General features: G+C 50.8%; 1 protein-coding gene across 1 annotated transcript; it reads right to left on the bottom strand.

Moving 5' to 3' along the window:
- Nucleotides 1–3,399: 3,399 nt before the first annotated feature.
- On the bottom strand, nucleotides 3,400–6,278 carry APLNR (apelin receptor). The gene has a single exon (XM_032358680.1). It carries the CDS (start codon nucleotides 5,803–5,805, stop codon nucleotides 4,654–4,656), a length of 1,152 nt encoding a protein of 383 aa, XP_032214571.1. The 5' UTR covers nucleotides 5,806–6,278; the 3' UTR covers nucleotides 3,400–4,653.
- Nucleotides 6,279–22,183: the final 15,905 nt, after the last annotated feature.

The raw sequence follows: 22,183 nt of genomic DNA on the forward strand, positions 1-22,183 counted from the left end.
ACCAGACCCTACAAGCTTCCAATGGCTTGGAGTTCAGATAGAGGGGTATCAGCTGAGAAAGGCAGACATCCCATCTGGGTCCTGTCATGCTATGTCATCCTGGCATGGTCTTCCCAAGGGATCTACCAGCCCCGTGTAGCTTCCTCCAACAAGCACAGTGTGATTGGACCAGAACTCCCACCCTCTGTCTAGGAGACCCCAACATATATCTTTAGGAAACAGTCCAAGCCCAGGCAGGGGGAGACAGGAAGCCATCCTCCCCAAAAAATCCCTGGCCCCAGCGTCTAGTGACCTGGACAATAGTCCCAGGCCCCAATCTGCTGTCATCCAGTCTCTGGGACCTGGACAAGTTTGTCTCTGTGCCTCTGCCTGGCTCCTGTCCCAGAGCTGGTGCAGGTGGCAGAAAGCACAGATGAGGGGCGTTCTGGTTCCTCACAGGGGCTGTGCTCCTTCTCTTTTGTGGGTAGTTCCTCTGCACAGAGCCTTCCACCACCAGCAGCACCAGCCCCCCACAGGCACACTCTCTGAGGTCTGTCCTGACACCCTGCCTGGACTCATTCCACAGTGTCCATTAACCCTCTGAAGACCTGGTATGCTCCCTTCTTAGAGCTTACTGCTTAGAATCGCCCCCTCACGGTCTCCACCAGCCCGCACCCCGCTGGGTCCTGTTCACCGTCTGATCCTGCGTCCACCACTCCGCCTGGCGCAGAAGTAGTAAGGGCGGGATGAGGAAGCGCGCTGGGTGCCTGACTGAAGACCTGAAGAAAACTGCGGACGATGAGTTATTAACTGCTCTGCAAAATTACAGCTTTTTGGATAACTTACCTCAAATTCCCCTGGAGGGTTGGTGAAGTTTTGGGGTTTTTTTTTTTTTTTTTGCTTTTTTTTTTTTTTAACAGCATCTGTAAAAAAGGGGGGGGGGCTCAAATAGCTCGTTGTTGCAGTTGTAAATTCCTGCTGGGTTTCCTGGTGTGCTTCCAAAGACTGAAAACAAGTACTGACACCCTGTCCTCCAACTCCCTCCCTGCCGCCCCCCACTGGGCCCCTCACTCTCCATATCTCTCTCTCTCTCTCTCTCTCCACATTCTCTGTCTCTCCCCTCAATCTCTCTCTGTCTCTGTCTCTTTTTCTGTCTGTCTGTCTCTCTCTCTCTTTCTCTCTTTGTCTCCATTGCTCTCTCCGTCTATCTCTCTGTCTCTCTATCTCTCTGTGTCTTTCTCTGTATCTCTCTATGTATCTCTCTGTCTCTGTCTTTCTCTCTCTCATGCATTTCCCACCATTTCTCTCCCCTCCCCATCCTGACCCAGTCCCTGTGCACTGAGCACCCCCCTTGAGGGCCAGCACCTTACACGGGGGGCTTCACTCTCCTCCCAGTACCCGGCACCGCCTCTCCTGTACTTTGGGAGAGGCGGGGACCGAGAGCCCAGGCTTCGGGTGTGGACAGACCCAGCTGTCCCAGGCCTCATTCTTCTATGTACGGGCTGTGTAACCTTCTCAAGGTATGTGACTAACATCTCTGAGCCTTGGCTTCCTTCTCGGCAAACTGCGGTGAACATACCCCACTCAGAGCATTGCAAGGATTCAAGGAGATAGTGCTTGGAAGTGCTTAGCACACACCACGCTGAATCACAGTAACCGTGGGCTCTCTCGGTCTTGTCTGTTCTACTGTGGTGGTTGCTTTGGTGACATCCACTGACACGGCTATACCCGAAATCTGCTTGGGAGATGATGAGCACCTCTGGACTGAGTGTTTCCCCCCAAGGATGGTTTCAGACTCTTCCTCCTCCAAATCAACAACCACCCAGAGGCCCGTTTCCTCTTGTCTCTGACTCGCTCCTCCTTGGTGCCCACCTTCATTTGCCCACAGAATCTGTATGGGTGCGGACATCCCCGAACCTAGCCTCCCCCAGAAATCATCTGAGGAGCTTTTAGAAGTTAAGAACACCCAGGGTGAGCCCAGGAGAGTTGGATTCCTTAGGTCTGGGGTACCGCTCGGGAGTGAGCATTTGCAGACATTCAGGGTCACCGATCCAAGGCCAGGCACCTGAACTTCTTATCTAAACTGAGTGGTTCCTCAAGGGACAATGAATTAGTGAATTGGTGAATAAATGAATGCTAGCATTTTCCTACATGCCTGTGCTCTGGACTCCAAAATGCGTGCCCATTTGTCCCACAGGTTCTCAGAACACAAAAACTGAGCTGCCCCCTGCCCCCCGCCCTTACTTCCTGTGCCTCCCCTGGTCTCCGTCCCCACCTGTGCCCTGCGCTGTGTCTGTCGCTCCGGGTTCTGCCCGCCTCCCCCACTCCCTTTCCAGTTTCCCACTTGACTTCCCTTAGCTCCTACTTTCCTCCTGTGCTCCCTCAGCCCACACCACCTCCCACTGGAACACTTGCAAATGGGGGACCTTAACTCGTCCCAAGACGTCTGTGTGAGCAGAGGCTTTGGACACAACAGTTACACAAAACAGATTTATTGAATGAACCGCAGTGACTAAGAGGGTCAGAAAGAAAATAGCAGAGACATTCCAAAGAAGGGGCTGGTCAGGGGTGAGGGAGCCTCCCCACTCTGTCCAGGACAACCAATGAGTTCCAGGCAAGAGGTCTATGGGGTCACCAGGAGGGCCTCAGAAGGGCACCCTCGTCCCTTCTAGATCTTCTAGATGTTTCCTCCAGCCTTAACCGCATACTTTGAGGAGAGCCCTGGGCTGAGAAAGGGAGTCTACGGAAGATTCTGGCCTGTGAAAGGGAGACTAAGCTGCAAGGGGCCTCTTCCTTTCTCCTCCTTCCTCTGCCCCAGAGCTGGCGCCATCCCAGGGATGGTCAAGCTCTCCATTGACACCAAGCCGGGCTCTTCCTGCCTCCATGGTGCAAATCTTGTCCTTCACGTCCTGTCCGGAGTCCTCCAAGAACAAAACCTGGAATATACACACCCCGCCCCCAGCTCACAAAGGCCTGCCGTCAATTTGGTCCTTGAGGCCTCGCTGGTGGCATGACGTCAGGCCCTCAGCCTTGCTGCAGCTGCTCGGGTCACCGTGCCCAGCCCCCCAGCCCAGCAGGAGAGGCCAACGGTGATCCTGAGGGTGAGGTGAGAAAAAACCCACCCAGCGCTTTTCACCCCAGGCAAGAACGCCACAGACCCTGGAAAAGTGAGAATGGCAAGGAACACACTCATCAACTCAGAGCAGGGTGGGGAGGCATGGAGAAGGGGCCAAGGGAAGCTCTAACCCACCTCCTACTTCCCTCAGGGAACTAGGAAGGATGGGACCCAGCACATTGAGTGTCCCCAGGCCTTGGGGACAGATCTCCCCAGAGGGGCTGGCCCCCAGCACTAGCATAGACTTCTCTCTTAAAGCACGGACCTGCCGTCAGGGCCCCCAAATCCAGTGGGGGCGGGGTGGACTCATTTTATTCTCTATTGCCTCAATATGTCTCCCTCCCCCCAAGGATATTGTGTGAAGAGTGGAGAAGCGGTAGACAGTAGGGGAGTAGTTCACCCAAATGACGCGTGACGCTCTTCCATGTACACACACACACACACACGCACGCACACACACATGCATGCACACACACATAAATCTTGGCACCCAGATGCACCAGTGCTCAAGAAAAGTGTCCTGGCTGGGGACGCCAGGCGTGGTGTGGAGGCCTGTAGGGGCTAGAGGGGTGAGGAATCGGAGAGGGAAGCCAAGCAGCATGTAGACTAAATACAGACTCCCTTCTTCCCCGACGTTCCCTTCCCAAATCCCCACTCCTCTATGACGCCAAGGAGCCAGCGGTCCCTGCACCAACCCCACAGCCTTCTGATGGACGCAGGGAAAAGAGGCTGAAGAGAGGGTCTGAGGAAATCTGCAAAAAGCTCATCTAGTTGGCATCTGGGAGGGGCTGCAAGAGGGGAGACCCCTTCTGGAATCCTTAGTGCCTGAAAGTGAACTGATCCAGTTTGCAGGAAAGTTCCGCAGCTCCCAGCTGCAGAGCCTGGAGCTAACTTGGCTGACACCAGCCCTCCCTCGCCAGCTGCCCGCCCTGCCGAGGTCCCCCGCTGCACTCCAGGGAGCCCAACAGAGCTGGGGCCAGGGCCATGTGTGCAAGCTTCAGGATTCTTAACCCTTAGGAGCCCTGCACAACCAGGAAGTGAACAGGGGAGAAAGAAGGGATTGAGGGAGGGGGTGTGCTCCAGGAGAGGGGGTTGGAGCCAGTAGGTAAGGATTCGGAGCAGAAAGTGCAGCTAAGAGGGCAAAGCAGGGGCAGGGAGAGGGGAGAGGGGAGAGAACATTAGAAGGAAGAAGGGAAAAGAAAAAGCTGGAGATCCAAGAAAAAGAGTGGGGGCAACACATTTCAGTTGAGCCAGGCTGACTTCCCCTGTTTTATACAAATGGGGAAACTGAGGCTCCAGGGGGTTAAGAGACTCGAGCAAGGTCCCTCTCACAGATACCGAGTGGCCCAGCGCCAGCGCGAGTCCGCCGGACTCAGTCTCCTTCCATAAACCACAAACCTCAAGGAGGAAGGAGGACCAGGGGGGCAGGGAGGCAGGGAGCGAGGAAAAGGGTCAAATGCAAGGGAGAAGGTGCTATCATGCTACCTGACTTTCAGAGAGCAAGGGCAGAGGCCAGGGTGGGGCGGAGGGCACCGGGCTCCTCTCTGATCCCCGCAGCCCTAGTCAACCACGAGTGTCTCTTGGCTGTAGGGGATGGACTTCTCGTTCATCTGCTCTCCACCCTTTCCGGAATTGGAGCCGGGCCCCTGGCTGTGGCCGGAAGAGTAGCTGGCCGACTTCTCGCCGCTGCTGCTGTGCGAGGCGCCCCGGCACCTGCTCCGGCCGCAGCACAGCATGGAGGTGCAGGCTTGGCGGAAGCGCGGGTCGAAGAAGGCGTAGAGGAAGGGGTTGAGGCAGCTGTTGACGTAGCTGATGCAGGTGCAGTAGGGGAAGACGTTCATGAGGAAGATGTCGAAGTCGCAGGGCCAGTGCAGCAGGCTGCCCAGCATGTAGAGCGTCTTCACCAGGTGGTAGGGCATCCAGCAGAGCGCGAAGGTCACCACCAGCACCACGATGATGCTGAGCAGCCGGCGCCGCTTCCGCAGGCCCTCGATGCGCTCCTTGCGGAAGTGGCCGGCGATGGTTTGCGCGATGAAGAAGTAGCAGGTCAGCATGATGGTGAAGGGCACCACGAAGCCCACGGCGGTGGACGAGACCCCCAGGCCCACCTCCCAGGCCCACTCCGAGCTGGAGGCGGCCACCATGGAGTAGTCCATGTAGCACTGCACCCTCGTGGTGTTCTCCAGGTCCCCGGTGGAGCGGAACACCATGACCGGCACGGCCAGGAGCGCGGCCAGCACCCACAGGCCCGCCGTGGCCGCCGCCCCGCTGACCCGCAGCCTCAGCCGAGCGTTGGCCACGGGCCTCACGATGGCCAGGTAGCGGTCGAAGCTGAGCCCGGTGAGGCAGAAGACGCTGGCGTACATGTTGACGAAGATCACGTAGCTGCTGAGCTTGCACGCGAAGGTGCCGAAGGGCCAGTCGTAGTCCCGGTACGTGTACGTGGCCCACAGCGGCAGGGTCACCACGAAAGTCAGGTCCGCCACGGCCAGGCTGGCGATGAAGATGTCGGCCGAGCGTCTCTTCTCGCGGCTGCTGCGGAACACGGTCCAGAGCACCAGCCCGTTGCCCGTGGTGCCCAGGAGGAAGACCAGCAAGTAGATGGCGGGGATGAGGGCCCCCGAGGACTTCCAGTCCGAGTACTCGCACTCAGACTGGTTGTCTGCCCCGTAGTAGTTGTCGAAATCGCCAGCCTCCTCCATGCTGGGCATTGGAGAGAAGACGGGCAGGGGGTCCTTGGGGTCCCAGCTCCGTGGCTGTGGCACCAACTCAGCAAGGGCCCCGAGCGGCTGGCCTGGCCTGAGCCTCAGGGGGCAGGCGAGAAGGGCTGAGGGTGTCCAGAGCCCTTCCCGGCCAGCGAGCGAGCGGCGGGAGCTGCGACCGGATTCTGGAGGATGCCTGCTCCCGCAGACTTCGCTCCACCCTCTCCTGCCTTGTCCTGGCCTCAGCTAGGACACTTCCTTGCACCCTCCTGAGTCTCTGTCTCCTCCTTGTCTGGTCACTCCCCCCTCCCACCTCCAGACCAACCCCTCACTTGGAAGTCTTAAGATCTTTAAGTTACAGCCCACTTTTTTTTTTTTTTTTTTTTACTCCTTCTTCTCCCTGGGCAAGTGGACCACACTGAGCCCTGCCGTGCTGGGCAGAAGATTATCTGGGGTTCGCAGCAGCCTGCTCTCCTCCTGGCCCCGCCTTCACCCTCTGGTTACCACCCACCCATTCCCCAGCCTCTAGGCCTGGCTTCCTCTGGCCTCTGGAGCACCCCCTCCCCAGTCCTCCCTACCCTCCCACTCTCACCCCCTCCCATCCACTCTAAATGGGGCAAATTATGCAGATTGGAATCCAGCCTGAGCTGGAGCCAGGACGGTTGGGGGGGGCAGGGAGGGTGTGAGATTTCGCAGGATGCTCCCAGCACCTGGCAAGCCCTCCTGGCCGGCTGGTCTGGCCCCTCAGGTCTGGCCCCCACCCCCCTCCTCCTGCCCTCCCAGCCCCCCCCCCCCACCCAGACCCACCCAGACCAGACTTCACTCTTCCCCTCACAGTCATCCTCCTTGACTCCTCCACTTTGACCCCCCCTTTGGGAACATTTATGGTTTACAGACACAGTTAAGGGGATTTCTCTACAATTCATAAGCTGTTGGCCGACTGCGGTTTGCAGACAGCCTAGGAAGTTTTAGAGGGTTGAGGACAGAGTCCCAGGAGAAAGAAAGCCCAGACAAAAGTCATTAAGTCTGTGGGGAAACTGAGGCCTAAGGAGGTAAAGGTCCTGCTTAAAGTCACAGGATGGATCTCGTTCCAATTCTCTTGTTTGTTTTTCTTCTTCTCCAAGCACCTAACAGGGCTTGCCGGATGATAGGTGATCACTAAATGATTGAGTGAGTAAAACAGATGGGTGAACTGGGGGGTGAGTGAAAGGAAGGGGTCATATGCGCTAAGGACCTACGTGCATTTCAGTCTTTGGGGACCACGTCTCTAGGAGACCACGCAGCCAGGGGAGGGGGCAGAGAAAGGGGTGGTCACTGAGGGGCTGCTGTGGGTACAGTCGCCCACACACTCACTTTGCCCTGTCTGCTCATCTTTCCAGGAGCTCTGGGCAGGAAAGAGGGAAGGTGCACAAGACATGATTTTTAAATATAACCCCCAAGACTGCAGAAGTCCGTCTAAAGTTGAGCAGGGATACGATGGGACAAAATCAGCAGATAAATCATGGCCCCACCCAAAGCAAAGAGCTTCTAAAACCAGAATTCCTGGTCTCCAAGGAGGGTTGTTCAGAAAACCTTCTGCAGGGGTTTTTAAGCCAGGGTCCCAAACTCAAATACCCACAAGGACCTGGTTAAGAGTGTTCTACATTCTGTATGTCCTTATTATCCCTTTCAGTTAGCACAATGACTTGCACTCTTACTAATCTCCACTTACGGATAAGGAAATGAAGACACGGGGAAGTGAAATAACTTGGCCAAGGTCACTCAGCCAGTCACTGTCAGAGCCAGAATTTGAGCACATGAGCTCACCCTCAAACTTCTCCTCTCCCCCAACCCTTTTTAGGTTGGGGGTTTTTCACCTTCTAAGCGTTACAGAAATGTAGGATAGCACTAAGATACCTATAATTTATTCTAAAATAAGCTCTCTTGAGCGAAATTTTTATAAAAGATGGACTAAAATATTTTATAGATCCTCCCCACCCCACCCCACCCCTGTCCCTGATGGAACAGGTTATGAGAACTCTGGCTAGGAATGTCTGTGCCCTTAGGGTTGGCACCATAACTCGATCCAGAAACAGCCCTGTGGCCAGCCATTCCCAAAGAGGATTCCAGAAAGCTAACAGGACCCAGTAGACAGTCTGGGACATGCTTGCTCCGGCATGTTTGTCTAATAGAAGTCTAGGCAGGTGGCTGAATGCCTTTCATTAATCCGTCCGTAAACTTGGGTGAAAGTGATTACCCTTGTCGGATTACCTCAACCTTGACCTATCAAAAGGGACCTGAGAGGTGTGCAGGAACCAGTTCGCCTCGGTCAGGTCATAATTGATGGTAGCTATTATGTATTAAATTGCTCGCTTGAAACATTGCAGGATAAAGGCCAAGTGCCAGACACCCGGGTAATCCAGATCTTCTCTCATTCTCCCAGAAAGATGCAGGAAACAGGGCCCTTTGCAGCTAGAAACAGAAGGGAAGCCAGTGAGCTTGGAGCATTCCCAAAATCAGGTCTCCCCCGCACCCCCCCCATAGCTGTTCCCACTTGGATCCTGAGCCATGTAGAGAGTCCCTTTATGGGCCCATCTCTTTAGTCCTCTGGCCGCTAGGCTCTCTGTCTCTGAGGGGGTAAGAAGTGGTTCATCTCACCAGGGGAACCAGACTCGTTGAAATGGAAGGGAACTGGGGGCCAGGCCTGGGAGAGGGCTACTGGTTAGGGCTGGACTGGGTGAAGTGCAGATAAGATCTGACCTCCTGCCCAGTGGTAGCCAGAAATCATAGAATCAGCCAGCCTCGCCTCCTGGCCTGGCACCCAAGACCCCTGTCCATCCCACACAGAAGATAAGCTTAGTCAAGAGGAGCCATAGCTAAAGCCTGATGTTATGTGCCTCCAGGGCTCTGAAGGAATTCCTCACCAGACAGAGCACACCAGGGCAGACACCTGTTTTCATTTGGGCACCACCCCTCCCCGACTCAAGCCGGAGCCTGGCAAAGGCATGTTGAATTAAAACTGTAGGAAACACACTCAGGAGAAGACGGGAAAGGCCGGGTCTTCACTCCAGGGCCACTCCTTCTGCGCTCAGAAGGGCACCTCTTTGCTGCATTGATCCAGGATAATCGGCCCTGAGCCATCTGGCAAGCCGGCAGCTGGGGCAGGGCTCTTGGCCAGTGTCTCCCAGGCTGGCCTGCCCTGGAGAGGCCGACCCAGTTGCCCCGGGGACTTCGCGCTCTCCCCAGTCATTTCTTCAGATTATTGTGAGGAGTCTGGCGTGAACAGCTCCTGTCAGATCAGCACCCCAGACCAGCTGCGGGTCCCTCTGGGGACAGCCCGGACTGATGGGCACCTCTGCAGCCAGTGAATCAGTCGCCGTCACCCACCCCAGCCCTGGGCTGGCTCCTGGCCTAGAAAGCGAGCCTGCCTCGGCCCCACGCCCGGGACTGCGTGTGTGGCTGTGTGAGCTCACGGGCAGGCTAGCGTATGCTGTGGGGTGCGAGTGTGCTTCCGTGAGCTGCTGTGTGCTGGGCTCAGGGACTGGATGGGCCTCCTTTTTGGAGGGACAGGAAAGAGTGGTTAATTGGATCTCTCTAAGGGCTTGGGGTGAGGGAGAAAGCCCAAAGCCCGGGGTCTGCCGAGACCTGCCCGGACCTTGCCCCAGGCTCTGGGTGGGGGACATCAAAGCGAAAGCTGTCTTTCTCTGCCTCTTGCTGACTTCTCACCTCCTCCTCCAGCACCCCCTCCAGCCCCCTCACTTCACAGGTCTGCTTTGAACTCACCCAGGGCCACGGGGCCCTTTTCTCCCCTTCCCCAGAGAAAGCACAGCTGTGTCCTGAACAGCTGGTGGTGTTATCTGTGGGGAAGGAGGGGGAGGACCCAGATGGGGATGAAGCTGGCTGTCCAGCCCACTCAGGGATTCCTCTCCCCTTTCTTCAGCCACACAACAACCCCTTCCCCATCCCAGCCCTGTGCACACTCACACACGCGCGCACACACACACACACACACACACACTCACAAGCCCTATCTTAGCAGTTTATCTGAGCAAAACCAAATGGCCAGCTGCCTCTGACAATTAAAGCAGACCCCCCCCCTCAGCCCCTCAGCAGCCCCTTCCTTCTCCCCTGGCCATTTGGTGCCACTTCAAACTCCCAGGCGCTCTCCAAACACAGAGGACACCCGGGGCCCCGGGGACAGCAAATGCAGGAAAGCCTGCTGGCCCAAGCACCAGACCATATAAGTTCCAGTCCCATCTTGGCTACTAATTCATTCACTCAGCAAATATTTAATGAGCAGCTAGTATAAGCCAGACTCCAGCCGAGGCACGTGGCGCACACTGAATTGTGCGGGCAGCTCAGACCACATCCCTGATCTCCAGCACATGCTTTCTAGAGGCGGAGAAGAGCCCAAAGAGCCGATTGCAAAACAGGCTTGAAGAACTCCGATAATGAGGAGAGCTGCATGGAGTGGAGAGTGACAGGCAGGGTGGGCCTCCAGAAGAGGGCCTTCTTGTCGCGGCTGACCTTCTAGCTAAAATCTGAATGACCACCTTGCCTGTGACCCGGCACCAGGCTCTGCCCTCTCTGAGCCTCAGGGTTCCTGTCCGTACAGGAGGGCATGGATTCAGCTGGAGATTCTGGGACCTGTGGCAGTGGCTCCCAGAGGTGGTTGGAAAAGTGGATTTCTTGCTAACAGGGTCAGAACAGGGAGGCAAAATGAGATCAGAATCCATTCTCCTTGCTGTGGCACCAAGTCCCCACTAATGGGTCGTTTATTAGGCTGTGATTCCCCTCAGCCACCCCCTCACCCCCCACCTGACATTACCCCCCCATTATTTAACACAAAGTTGGGCCTCTAGTAAATGTGTGGGGACCCTTTCTCAAGCCATTGACCCGCCTCACCCAAGCTGAAGCCCTAGAAGACAGTAGTGGGGTGGGGGGCAAGGGGGTCTCATGGGGGCAGCCTCAGCATTTCATGAAACCTTTTGGAAATGGCGCACACACACACCCCCCGCCCGTTATCAAACAACCCTCCTTAAATGTCAAGGCTCCCCCGAGCTTGGATTTTCACAACCCACTTTGGTGGCTCTGGTTCCTCCTCCCTGGTACTCAGGAGGTCTTTGATGAATCAGAACTGAGAATATGAATTAATGATTATTTCACAGGGAGGACTAGATAAACAGAATCCTTCCAAAATGACAACGCACTGCTCAGGGAGAAGGGAGGGCATGGCCAGTGGGCTCTGCTGTGCGGTCAGTCCTCCGTCCCATACACTTGGCTTTGCTGATGAGCAAAGGGAGGCCTGAGGGGGACAAGGGAGCTCCTCCAGGTGTCCCCACCGGGTCAGACCCACGGTCCCCCGTGCCACTCAGTCTTCCCCTCCCATCCCTAAAGATCAAGTCCCAAGGACGCCTGTCTCCTTGGAACTCACTCGCCTTTGTTAGCCTGACAGGAGGGCCTGGGCAGGAGGCAGCTAGGACAGGAAACAGAGTGGAGGCCGGAAGAAGGTCAGGAAGAGGCGGACAGGCCCCAGGCCCCCGCTCACACCAAGGCCTCTCCAGTCTTCAGGAGAGCAACAGGGTGTTTCCAAAAATATTTACAGTGAGTCTAAATTAATGAGGTCCTGTATCAGGACGGACAATGGGAGGATGTAGAGCCAGGCCCTCCAGGGGAGAAGACCAACGCCAAACCGCCCATCGGCTGCACCAGGGCTCTGGAGCTTGGGGAAGGCCCCCCGCGACCCACCCCGACTGACCACTGGAGGAGGAAGTCAAGCCCTCCGCCCTGGGGCCAGAGTGGGCACTGCAGACAATGGCTCCCCATCCTGGCTGCCCAGAACACAGCCTTCCGGGGAAAAGGAAGACCTCCTGGACCCCCAGGACTGCAAAGAGCAACCCACCTGCCTCCCGGCTCCAATCCAGCCCGGGAATCTCCTCGATTGCACCCCAGTCTGAGGGCCCACCACGGCTTCTTGAACACCTCTGCTGACCAGTCACTCACTCCTGCCCCGGGGTGCTCCACACGGGTACAACACTGCTCATTCCAACAGCGCCATGTGCAACAGAGCACAGGGGTTCAGACCACATGCTGCTGCCTACCAGTCACGTTGCCATGGGTAAAGGAGCCATTTCAAGCCTCGCTTTTCTCATCTATAAAATGGACGTTGTTATAGTATCTACCTTATGGGGTTGCTGTGAGGCTTCAACACGAGGTAAAGTGGTAGGGGTAGGGGGTTGCCACGCAGGCAGAAAGACGCAGCAAAGATGCAGAGGCAAAACAAAGTTGTTTTGGTTTGTTTGTTTCTTTTCATTTTGCGTCTCTGCAAAACCTCTGGGGGCTACAGTTAGATAGAGCCAGAAAAGCCAAGCTCCATCTTGTTGCCGTTAAAGTGACACAGAGGGACACCTGGGGGCCTCAGTCAGTTAAGCATCTGCCTTTGGCTCAGGTCATGATCCCAGGGTCCTGGGATCAAATCCCACATCAGGCTCCCTGTTCAGCGGGGAGCCTGCTTCTCCCTCTCCCTCTGCTGCTCCTGCTGCTTGTGTGCTCTCTCTCTCTGACAAATTAATTAATTAAATCTTTAAAATAAATAAATATAGTGACACAGAAAAGCTCGACCTGCACTGTCCCGTGTATTGGCCACTCAGCAAAGGTGCCTCCCGAGCCCTTGAAACGTGGTCAGGGCCACAGAAGAAGAGCTCCAGGTATAAAATAACATGCCGGCTGCAAAGACTCCACACAGAGAGAAGGCGGAAGACATCTCATTCGTAATTCTTTATATTGATTACACGTCCAAATGATAATGTTTTGAATACATTGGGGTAAATGAAATACATGACTCAAGTGAATTTTACCTGTTTCTTTTGCTTTATTAATGTGGCTATTAGGATTATGTTCCTGTTGGACAGCACTAAAGGACCAGCTCTACGCTTTAAGACGCCCACTCCAGAGGCACCTCGGGGGTGGGTTAGGAAGGGGAAGTAAATGCCGTTGTCCAGACTGAAGTTCTGTATTAAGGGGAAGGCTGGGATTTTTTTTTTTTTTCGTCAAATGGCACCATCCAAGAGGGATGTGATTTCTCTTCTTCCTGAGCTAGGATGCCAAGCTAACATGACTTCTAGGACTAGGTGAACTCTTTTCACATCCTGATGGGTAACATTGTCAGGCACCACAGAAGCACTTCTAAACACTTTCCTCAAAGTGATTTTCATTAAGAAAAATTTTTTAATTTCATTAAAAATTCATCAGGTAACTTCTTCTTTTTTTTTTTTAATTAATTTTTATTTTTTATAAACATATATTTTTATCCCCAGGGGTACAGGTCTGTGAATCACCAGGTTTACACACTTCACAGCACTCACCAAAGCACATACGCTCCCCAATGTCCATAATCCCACCCCCTTCTCCCAAACCCCCTCCCCACAGCAACCCTCAGTTTGTTTTGTGAGATTAAGAGTCACTTATGGTTTGTCTCCCTCCCAATCCCATCTTGTTTCATTTATTCTTCTCCTACCCACTTAAGCCACTCTGGAAAACAGCATGGAGGTTCCTCAAAATGTTGAAAATAGAACTGCCCTATGACCCAGCAATCATCAGGTAACTTCTATCACGATTTCCATTTTACAGGTCAGTAAATCAAGGTTTGGAAACTCACCTCACTGGCTCAGGAGCGTTTGGCTTACAAGCAACAGAGAGGAGACAGAGGGCTGCCATCAGGGATCACGGGAGTCCACAAGGTCATGACAGCAACAAAATAATTTGCAAGACCTGCAAACGTGCTTTGCGCTGATTACATGAGTTAACTCTGAGGGCAAAGTGCCTGCTTTCAAATCCTCATTCTGCTACTCTATCTCTCTGAGCCTTGGTTTCATTAACTATACAGTGGGGTAACAACACACTTGCAGTGGTCAGAACTATGAGATACTAGAGAAAAAGACCAGGTCCATGCCCGGCAGAGAGAATTGCTCAGCAAACATTGCTGATTACAGTGATCTTATTCTCGCAATCACCCGACGGGACTGGAAGGGTCCATGAAAATAAATAGGAACGATAGTATTCCCAGCTTACAAATGCAGAAATTGAGGCACAAAGATATGGAGAATCTAGGCCAAGTCCCCTGATTTCTAAGTCTTGGAAGGAGACTTCAAACCCAGGATGGCTGGCTCCCCTGGTATATAGTTCATCATCCTGAACAATCTGTGAAGTCATATTTTTTTCTTGTTCTTTAAAACGTTCTATTTTAGTTCTTGAGGTATGAACATTGTCTGCTCTGCCTGCCTAACATTTTGATAGCAGCCAGTGGGACAGTCCCCAGCTTGGTGTGAGTGCGGAGAGGCTGCCGCTGTGTGCCGCGGAGCTCGGTGGAGGGGTTACCCAGGACCCCGAGGACGCCCCGAGTACCACAGGTGTCCGATGACCATGGGCCTTTGCCAAGGAGACATGAGGCAGTTACTACAGCATCTCTTGCCCCTAGGACTGCTCTGGGACTAGGAGTGGTCGGGGAGATGGAAATAGGCACTGGACATCAGTGTCACTACCAGACCAGGGCACAGAGCTGCCTCCCAAGCTACACCCTGGCCAGGCTGGGATCGGCTGTGTGCTTCTGACCTGGGAGATGCTGACATCTGGTGGGGACGAGCTGGTACTCAGTCTTGACCTCCCCTGAGCCTGATTCTCAGCACTGGCTTCTGGGCCCTCCCTTGGGGGCAAAGACCCCGTGAGCAGAGTCCCCGGAGCGGCTAAGGTAGCCGGACCTCTCCTTCTCCTGGGTTCCCATGGCATCTGGAATTGCCAATCCCAGATTCTTCCAGCTGTGGGGCAGTGCTAAGAATCGTTAGCACAGGGGACTTACCCACAGTCCAACCAGCTGGTGATTCTGAGGCTGAGCGGATCCTAGCACCCAGCTAGCTCAGGAGCCCAGTGTCCTGGAGAATCAAGCACTAGATCTTTACATCCACCACAGTGTTTTGAGCTACATGTTATTTCCTGAAGTGTAGTTACACTGAGCTGTAATCACCCCATATCACATTATGACACTCACGTAGGAAAAGAGATGTTCTTGTCATTTCCACTTTGGGTGAAAACCAGACACACTGAATCATCCTCAGGGTTATTCATGACTTCCTCAAGCACGTCACTATGCAAAGACACATAAAAGGGGAAAGTGTAACTCTTTTATTAAAGAAAATTATGGACTAGAAAAAGACTAAGGAAACTTTTTTAAAATAAACTGACAACTGATAGGGGGAAAGTTGGTCCTGAAGTCCCTGGAGACAGGACTCTCATTGCTGAGCACCCAGCGCCACCTTGTGGTCAATTGCATGACAACAACCGCAACCTCCACTTCGCTCACTTAGCCCTCTGTTTAAGACTTGTTGAGAATTTCTTGTCTGAGCCTTTAACTCAATGGACTTTGCACTGAAATGTCTCCCGCTGCCCCCACAGATTTTAGCATGGACAAAAGATGGACACACAAATTGAGGGCTTGAGCAAGAAGTGTGAATACACAAATACTCTTCATTCAGAACCCTGCCAAGCTATCTTGGCAATCTTAGCCCTGGGACCCTGGGGGCTTCATAGGAATTTAACTGAATATAAATTTTTTTTTAATGTGTATGTGTGCTTTTTCTCTTTTCCTCTTTCTCTTTCTGGGAAAGATTTTCCTATATCTCAGGCAGGAGCTGCTGTGATAAGACAGATGAACTTGGACACAGAGAGGAGGGGACAGAGCCATTCAGTGGCCACACCAGCGTGAGAGCTCCAAGCTCCTGAGACTCACTCACTTAAAGAGTGATTTTTCCTGGGTAGGGACCCCGTGCTAAGCTCAGTGGTGAGCCCAAACCCTACCTAGCCCTCTACCTTTGAAAAACAAAAAGTAATGGGGAAGACCAGCATCTGCTAACTGACATGATGAAAAGTTAAGCGTTAGCAGTAGAAAGCAATGAAGGAAAGTCATATCCACAGCCAGAGTTTTAGGGTCTGACGCTTAGAGGCTCCAAGTATTAAAAAGACTATGACCTCCCCCACAACCAATTTAAAATTAAAACAAACAACAAAAAGACAAGTATAATGAAATCCCCAAAAAGTCTTGTCTTGCCCACGAAGACTTCCTTGATGTTATTTTATTTGTGAAAAGTCAAATAGCATGTTGAGAAAAATTGGGAGTAACACTGTTTCATTAGTGCCTGAAATACAAAATACATACCTAGTCTGCCTATTGAAGAATCCAGAAGTGGACATGTACACAAGGGTTTGACCTAGTCAGGAAAATCAAGAAATACTCCCCTTGAAGAAATGATCACTGCCCTGAGAGCTTCAAGATGAGAAGGCAGGTAGGAGAAAAGGATGATGAACAATTACAGCAAACCTTGGGCAGAGCATGTACAAAGGTCCTGTGGCAGCAAGAGCTTGGGAAAGCTAAGGCCAAAAGTAGGTGGGTGAGGACAATGGAGTCTCTGTTGCAAGAGGAGGCAAAGGGCCAGGCCACATGAGGCTTTGTGGGCCACCTTGAGGAGTTTTGCCTTTATCCTTCAAGAAATGGAGAGCAGAGAAAGGATTTTAATTAGTAGGCCATGGTGACAATATCCAGTTGGTGTTACAGAAAAGCTATTCTGGCTGTGTGTGGAGAATGGATATGAAGAAGGATAGGCGTTTAGTTAGAAGACATTTGTTCCCACAAGAGATGATAGAAGCTTTGATTAAGATGTGGTAGTCAAAATGGAGAGAAGTGACCAGATTTCAGAGATATTTTGGATTGGATCTAGGTATAAGGAGAAAGGAGATGTCAGGTGTGTCTTGGGTTTCTCACTTGCTGGAACTAAATGAATAGGGCGTCACTCATAGAAACAGGGTGTGGTAGGAAGTGGTAAGTGAACCCTGATATCTATTTTCTCCTTCTCTATTTAGAGATGGCACGGGAGTCCTGTCACGGGGTCAGATCCTCTCAGGCTCCCCTGTCCTTGTCCCCGCTCTGCAAAGGCACTGAGGAACCTGTTGTCTCTGGCCCATGCTGTGCCTACTGACCCCCTCCTCTGGAGCTTCTGGTGCCCATGTCCTTGCAGACATGCCAGCTCAGAAAAGCAAGAGCGTTAGCACCCCAGGGGATGAACTACTGACCAATGGAAAACAAGCCAGTGGAGAAATCCATCCTGCATTCTCTCCCAGACGGCTGACCCTCAGGGGCCGTTTATACAATTTACTGCAGTCGTCCTATCCATTGGCCAGTCCATAATATGCAAACTTATCTTATGTCTCCCTCCTTCCTATGCCACTCCCCTTGCAACTTACTCCCCTGGGAATTGGTTCCCTAATAAAATAAGAGCACAGAAGCCCCCTGCCTCAGATGTCACCCCGAGGGGAACCCAATCTAGGCAGTAATATGACCCCCCCCATGTATTAACTGGGGTCACAGATGCATGACCAGAGACTGGCATGTCCAGCCTCCCTCTCTACAGTTGACTCTCTAACTGTCCACAGGGTATGGGTAGAAGTGATATGTACTTTCCCTGGGTCACAGCCTTCAAAGGGGACATTGCTTACTCTTCACTTCCCGGAACAGCAGCAGGGGGCTGGTGAGCCAGCATCGAATATGTGCATGAAGACAGGATGTGGAGGAATGGCAGAAGAGCTGGCCACCTCGTGGAGGAGAGCTGAGCCACACACTGTCTCGTCTCACAGCTTCACTGTGCCATAACTAACATATAGGAAGACCAGGTTGGGGAAAACCCTTGAGTCCAGTTTTGGACATTCTGTTTTTGAGCAGCCTTTCAGAGATCTGAGTGAAATGGAAAACAAGATATGAGCCTGGAAGTCAGAGGGAAGGCGTGGACTGAAAATCATCTCCCTCTTCTTTGTGGTTGGTAATGAAAGTCTCATTGTATCTGAAGTGGTCTAGAAAAGGGGGAGAGAGTGAGAACAGAAGGAAGCCTGAAGAAGGGAGCTACTTAGGGGGCCCAGTCATCCCCACCTCCTGGATCTATGCCCTTGTGCAACTCCCCTTGAACGTGAGCTAGACCTAGTGAATTGCTTCTAAAAAATAGAATATGGGGAAAGGGATGGGATGTCACTTCCAAATCAGGTCATCAAAAGACTGTTTCCATCTTGGATGTCCTCTCAATCACTTGCTCTGAGGGAAGTCAACCACCATGTTGTAAGCTTCCTTATGGATAGATCCACATGGCAAAGACCTGAAGGAGGCCTCTGGCCAATAGCTGGGGAGGGGCTAAGACCCTTAATCCAACATCCAACCAGTGAAAAAAATGAATCCTGTCAATAAGCACAGGAGGGAGATTGAAAGCAGATTCTACAGTCCTGGTCAAGCTTTCAGAATGCTCTTCAGCTCTGGCCAACACCTTAACTGCAGCCTTGGGAGACTTTACTCCAGAGACATCTAGTAAAGCCGTAGCCAGATTCCTGACCCAGAGAAACCATGGGATAATAAATGTTTGTTTTCTAAGCTACCAGGTTTGGGGGTGATCTGTTTCCCAGCAATCAGTAACTAAGAGCCGATGCCAGAATCTTGAGGATCTCTACCTCCTTTATCGGCTGGGAGTGAAGAACAAGCCAATACAGGAAACCATGGGTATAGACGGCAATCCAAGTGGGAGCAGAGTCACAGAACCCAGGAGAAGACAGGAGGGAAGAGTCAGCAGTTTGAGATGCTGCTGAGAGAGGAAGTTAGACGAGAGACAAATACTGGACGAACATCAAGATGAGGAGGCACCGGTGACCTCGGGATCCAAGCTGCTCCTTCAGGACCAGTGGGCCTGGAAAATCTGTTCAGAATGATTGAGGAGAAAGCTGGTAAAGAGGAACTACAGAACTTTTCCTCGAACTTTGAAAGAGAAAGCAAAAATAGTGGAGGATGGAATTTTTTTAATGGCAAAGACATGAGCTTGCCGAAGAGCCAAGGAGGGCTTCCGGGATGGCAGGGTTTGGAGAGCCAGGAACCCGCTCCTCAGGAAAGAACCATCACTGGTGAAAATCATTATACCCAACCGCTAGAAGTCTCTGGAAATTGTCATAAGAAAGGCTGGCACACAAAGAAACGTTTATTTAAGAACTAAATCTCAGTAAGTATAGGGAGACTCTATGTAATTTGAGCTTCCTTCCCCCGTTCATCTCAACAAGACAATGGAAGCTCTAATCAGAGTGGGTTGTGTGAATAAAGTGGGCCTCCCTCTTCTCTATGTTCCCTGTCAAAGGCTAGAGTTGTTCACAGGAAAAGGCAGGCTACTAGCATTTCTCGTTTACCCAAACTCCAAGTTGCAAAAGCTAACCTCCTGGCAGAGGTGCCCAAACTATCAGTGGCTCATTCCCTCCACTTAGTGCTCACTCCTAGATCAGAGACATAACTGCAGGCACAGCAGGATAAGAATATGGGAGTCCTAATTGCCCTCACCCCAGCTCAGGTGTAGAATGGAGGTTCTACACCAGGAGAAGCAAGCTGAGAAGACTAGAGACTGCCATCGTCACTCAGTGCCCTGCTCCTAAATCAGGGTGGTCAATCCAAGAGCAGTGACTGTCCCAGCCTTCACCTCTGAAGAAATGGTTCAGAAATTTTCACCTAGGAAAAGAGGCAGTTAATACAAATGGAGAGCTCCAAAGCTCTTGCCAGTGGGACAGAATTTATTTGAAATGGAGTGTGGGGAATTTCAAGCCTAACAGTGCTCACAAAAGCAATGAAGATTTTGGTGGTAAGCAATGAAGAGGAAGTGAGTAGATCCATTAGAGCAGCAAGCTAAATCACAGTCCAGCTAGCTTACCAGAAAGAATCCAGTTAAGAGACAGCAAAGAAAAGCCATCCTGGGTCAGAACAAACCTCAAAGACTTGCCTTTAAAGCTCCTTCTGCAAAGGTGCCCAAATCTAATTGGGTCGGAATGCAGAACAGTGTACAGCCCCAGAATATTGACACAATAATAGAGCAATCAGAAGAAAACGAGTGGAGTCTAAGGGCTATGTGTGATAATAGCAAAGGCAAGGAGGTTAATCGAGATTTTAGAGAAAGAGACCATCACAGAGAGCCCTGCTAAGACCCACCATCCCAGGGTGACTGTGTGCATGTCTCACTCTGGGAGAAGTAACAGCAGAGGCTTCATATTAAGGTGGAAATATAATTTGCTAAAATAGTTCAGCCGAGTCACTAAACAAACACACGTGCAACAACAGAAACAAATCAAGGAGGGAGAGAATATCAGTCTCCAGAATTTCTACAATATATCATCACCTAAAATGTCCAGATTTCAAGAAAAAATTACAAGACAGGCAAAGAAACTAAAAAGTATAGCCCATGCAAAGGGGTTGGGTCGGGGGGCAGGAAAGCAGCAGCAGAAGCCATCTGTGAGATAGCCCAGATGTCAGATGTAACAGACTTCAAAACAGCCAGAGAAGTATGCTCAGAGAAGTAAAGGGAATCATGCTTAAAGAAGTAAAAGATGGTGATACAGCGTTCCATCAAAAAAAGATTATCAATAAAGTGATAGAGATTATATATATTTTTTAAAAGAACCAAATGGAAAATCTGAGGTTGAAAAGTGTAATAGCTGATATGAAAAAATGCACTAGAGGGATTCAACAATAGATCTGAACTGACAGAAGAAAGAATCCATAAATTTGAAGATATGTCGATAGAAACTACATAATCCAAAGAACAGAGAGAAAAAACAATGAAGTAAATGAACAGAACCTCAGAGAAATGTGGGACACCATTAGGCACGCTAAAATACACAAAATGGGATTACTAGAAAAGGAGATAAAGGAGAAGGGGGAAATAATGCAAAGAAATAATGGCTGAAAACTTTTGGCAAGAGTGCCAAGACAATTCAATGGGAAAAGAAAAATCGTTTCAACAAATGTGAGGACAACTGAATATCCACATGCAAAGAAATTATGTTGAATCCCTATCTCACACCACAGAGAAAAATTAACTCACAACGGACCAAGACTTAAATGTCAGAACTAAAACTATGAAACTTCCAAAGAAAACATAGCCATAAGTCTTCATGACCTTGGACTAAGCAACAATTTCTTAAATACAACACCAAAAATCACAAGCAGCAACGACAAAAAACAGATATATTGGACTTTATTGAACTGTGCTCCAAAGAAGACAATCAAGAAAGTGAGAAGACAACCCACAGAACAGGAGAAAATGTTCGCAACCATATACCTGATAAGGAACTTATGGTGTCTACAATATATAAATAATTATTATAACTCAATAATAAAAAGACAAATAACCCAATTAAAAATTGGCAAAGGAAGGGGTGCCTGGCTGGCTCAGTTGGTTCAACTCTTGATCTCAGGGCTATGAGTTTAAGTCCCACGTTGGGTGTAGAGATTACTTAAAAATAAAATCTTTTAAAAAAATTGGCCAAGGATTTTAATGGACATTTTTCCAAAGAAGATATACAAATGGCTAATAAGCATGTAAAAAGATGATTAACATCATTAGCTACAGGGAAATGCAAAGCAAAATCACAGTAGGATGCCATTTCACAACCACAGGGAGGGCTGAAATAAAAACACAGACAAGAGGGGCACCTGGGTGGCTCAGTCATTAAGCATCTGCCTTCAGCTCAGGTGATGATCCAGGGGTCCAGGGACCAAGTCCCGCATCAGGCTTCTTGCCCCGCTGGGAGCCTGCTTCTCCCTCTGCCCGCTGCTCTCTCTGCTTATGCTCGCTCTCTCTCTCTCTCCCTTTCTCGCTCTCTGTCAAATAAATAAAATCTTAAAAAAAAAAAAAAAGACATAACAATTGTTGGCAAGGATGTGGAGAAATTGGAACTCTCACACACTGCTTGTAGGAATGGAAAATGGTGCAGCCACTTTGGAAAACAGTCTGGTGGTTCCTCAAAAGTTTTAAAATAGACTTACCGTCTAACCCAGCAATTCTACTCCTAGGTATATACCCAACAGAAATGAAAACGTGTCCATGTGATAACATACAAAAGTTCATACAAACATTATTTCTAATAGCCAAAAAGTGGAAACAAACCCAAATGCCTGTCAAATAAAATGTAGTACAGCCACACATGGTATATTATTTGACAGTTAAAAAAAAAAAAAAAAAAAGCACTGACATATGCTACAATCTGGATAATTCTTGAAAGCATTATGTTAAGTGAAAAAAGTCAGTAACAAAGAATCATACATTGTACGACTCCATTTATTTTAAAGCATCTAGAATGGGCAAATCTACAGAGATAGAAAGTGTATTAGTGGCTGTCTAGGGCTGGGTGGGGAGACGAGGTGGAAAAGGGAATAATTGCTAAAGGGGGGCAGGGAGGAGTTATAAATATGTTCCAAAATTGATTGTAGTGATGACTGCATAACTCTGAGTACATTAAGAACCATTACATTGTTACACTTACGTAGGCAGATTATATGTATGGCATGAGAAGTGCA

This window comes from Mustela erminea, chromosome 9 (genome assembly GCF_009829155.1).
Source record: "Mustela erminea isolate mMusErm1 chromosome 9, mMusErm1.Pri, whole genome shotgun sequence".
In the NCBI taxonomy this organism is placed as follows: domain Eukaryota; kingdom Metazoa; phylum Chordata; class Mammalia; order Carnivora; family Mustelidae; genus Mustela; species Mustela erminea.

Bases quoted from the DNA above. Each gene is read 5' to 3' on its own strand.
- APLNR (XM_032358680.1), bottom strand. From the start codon at position 5,805: ATGCCCAGCATGGAGGAGGCTGGCGATTTCGACAACTACTACGGGGCA.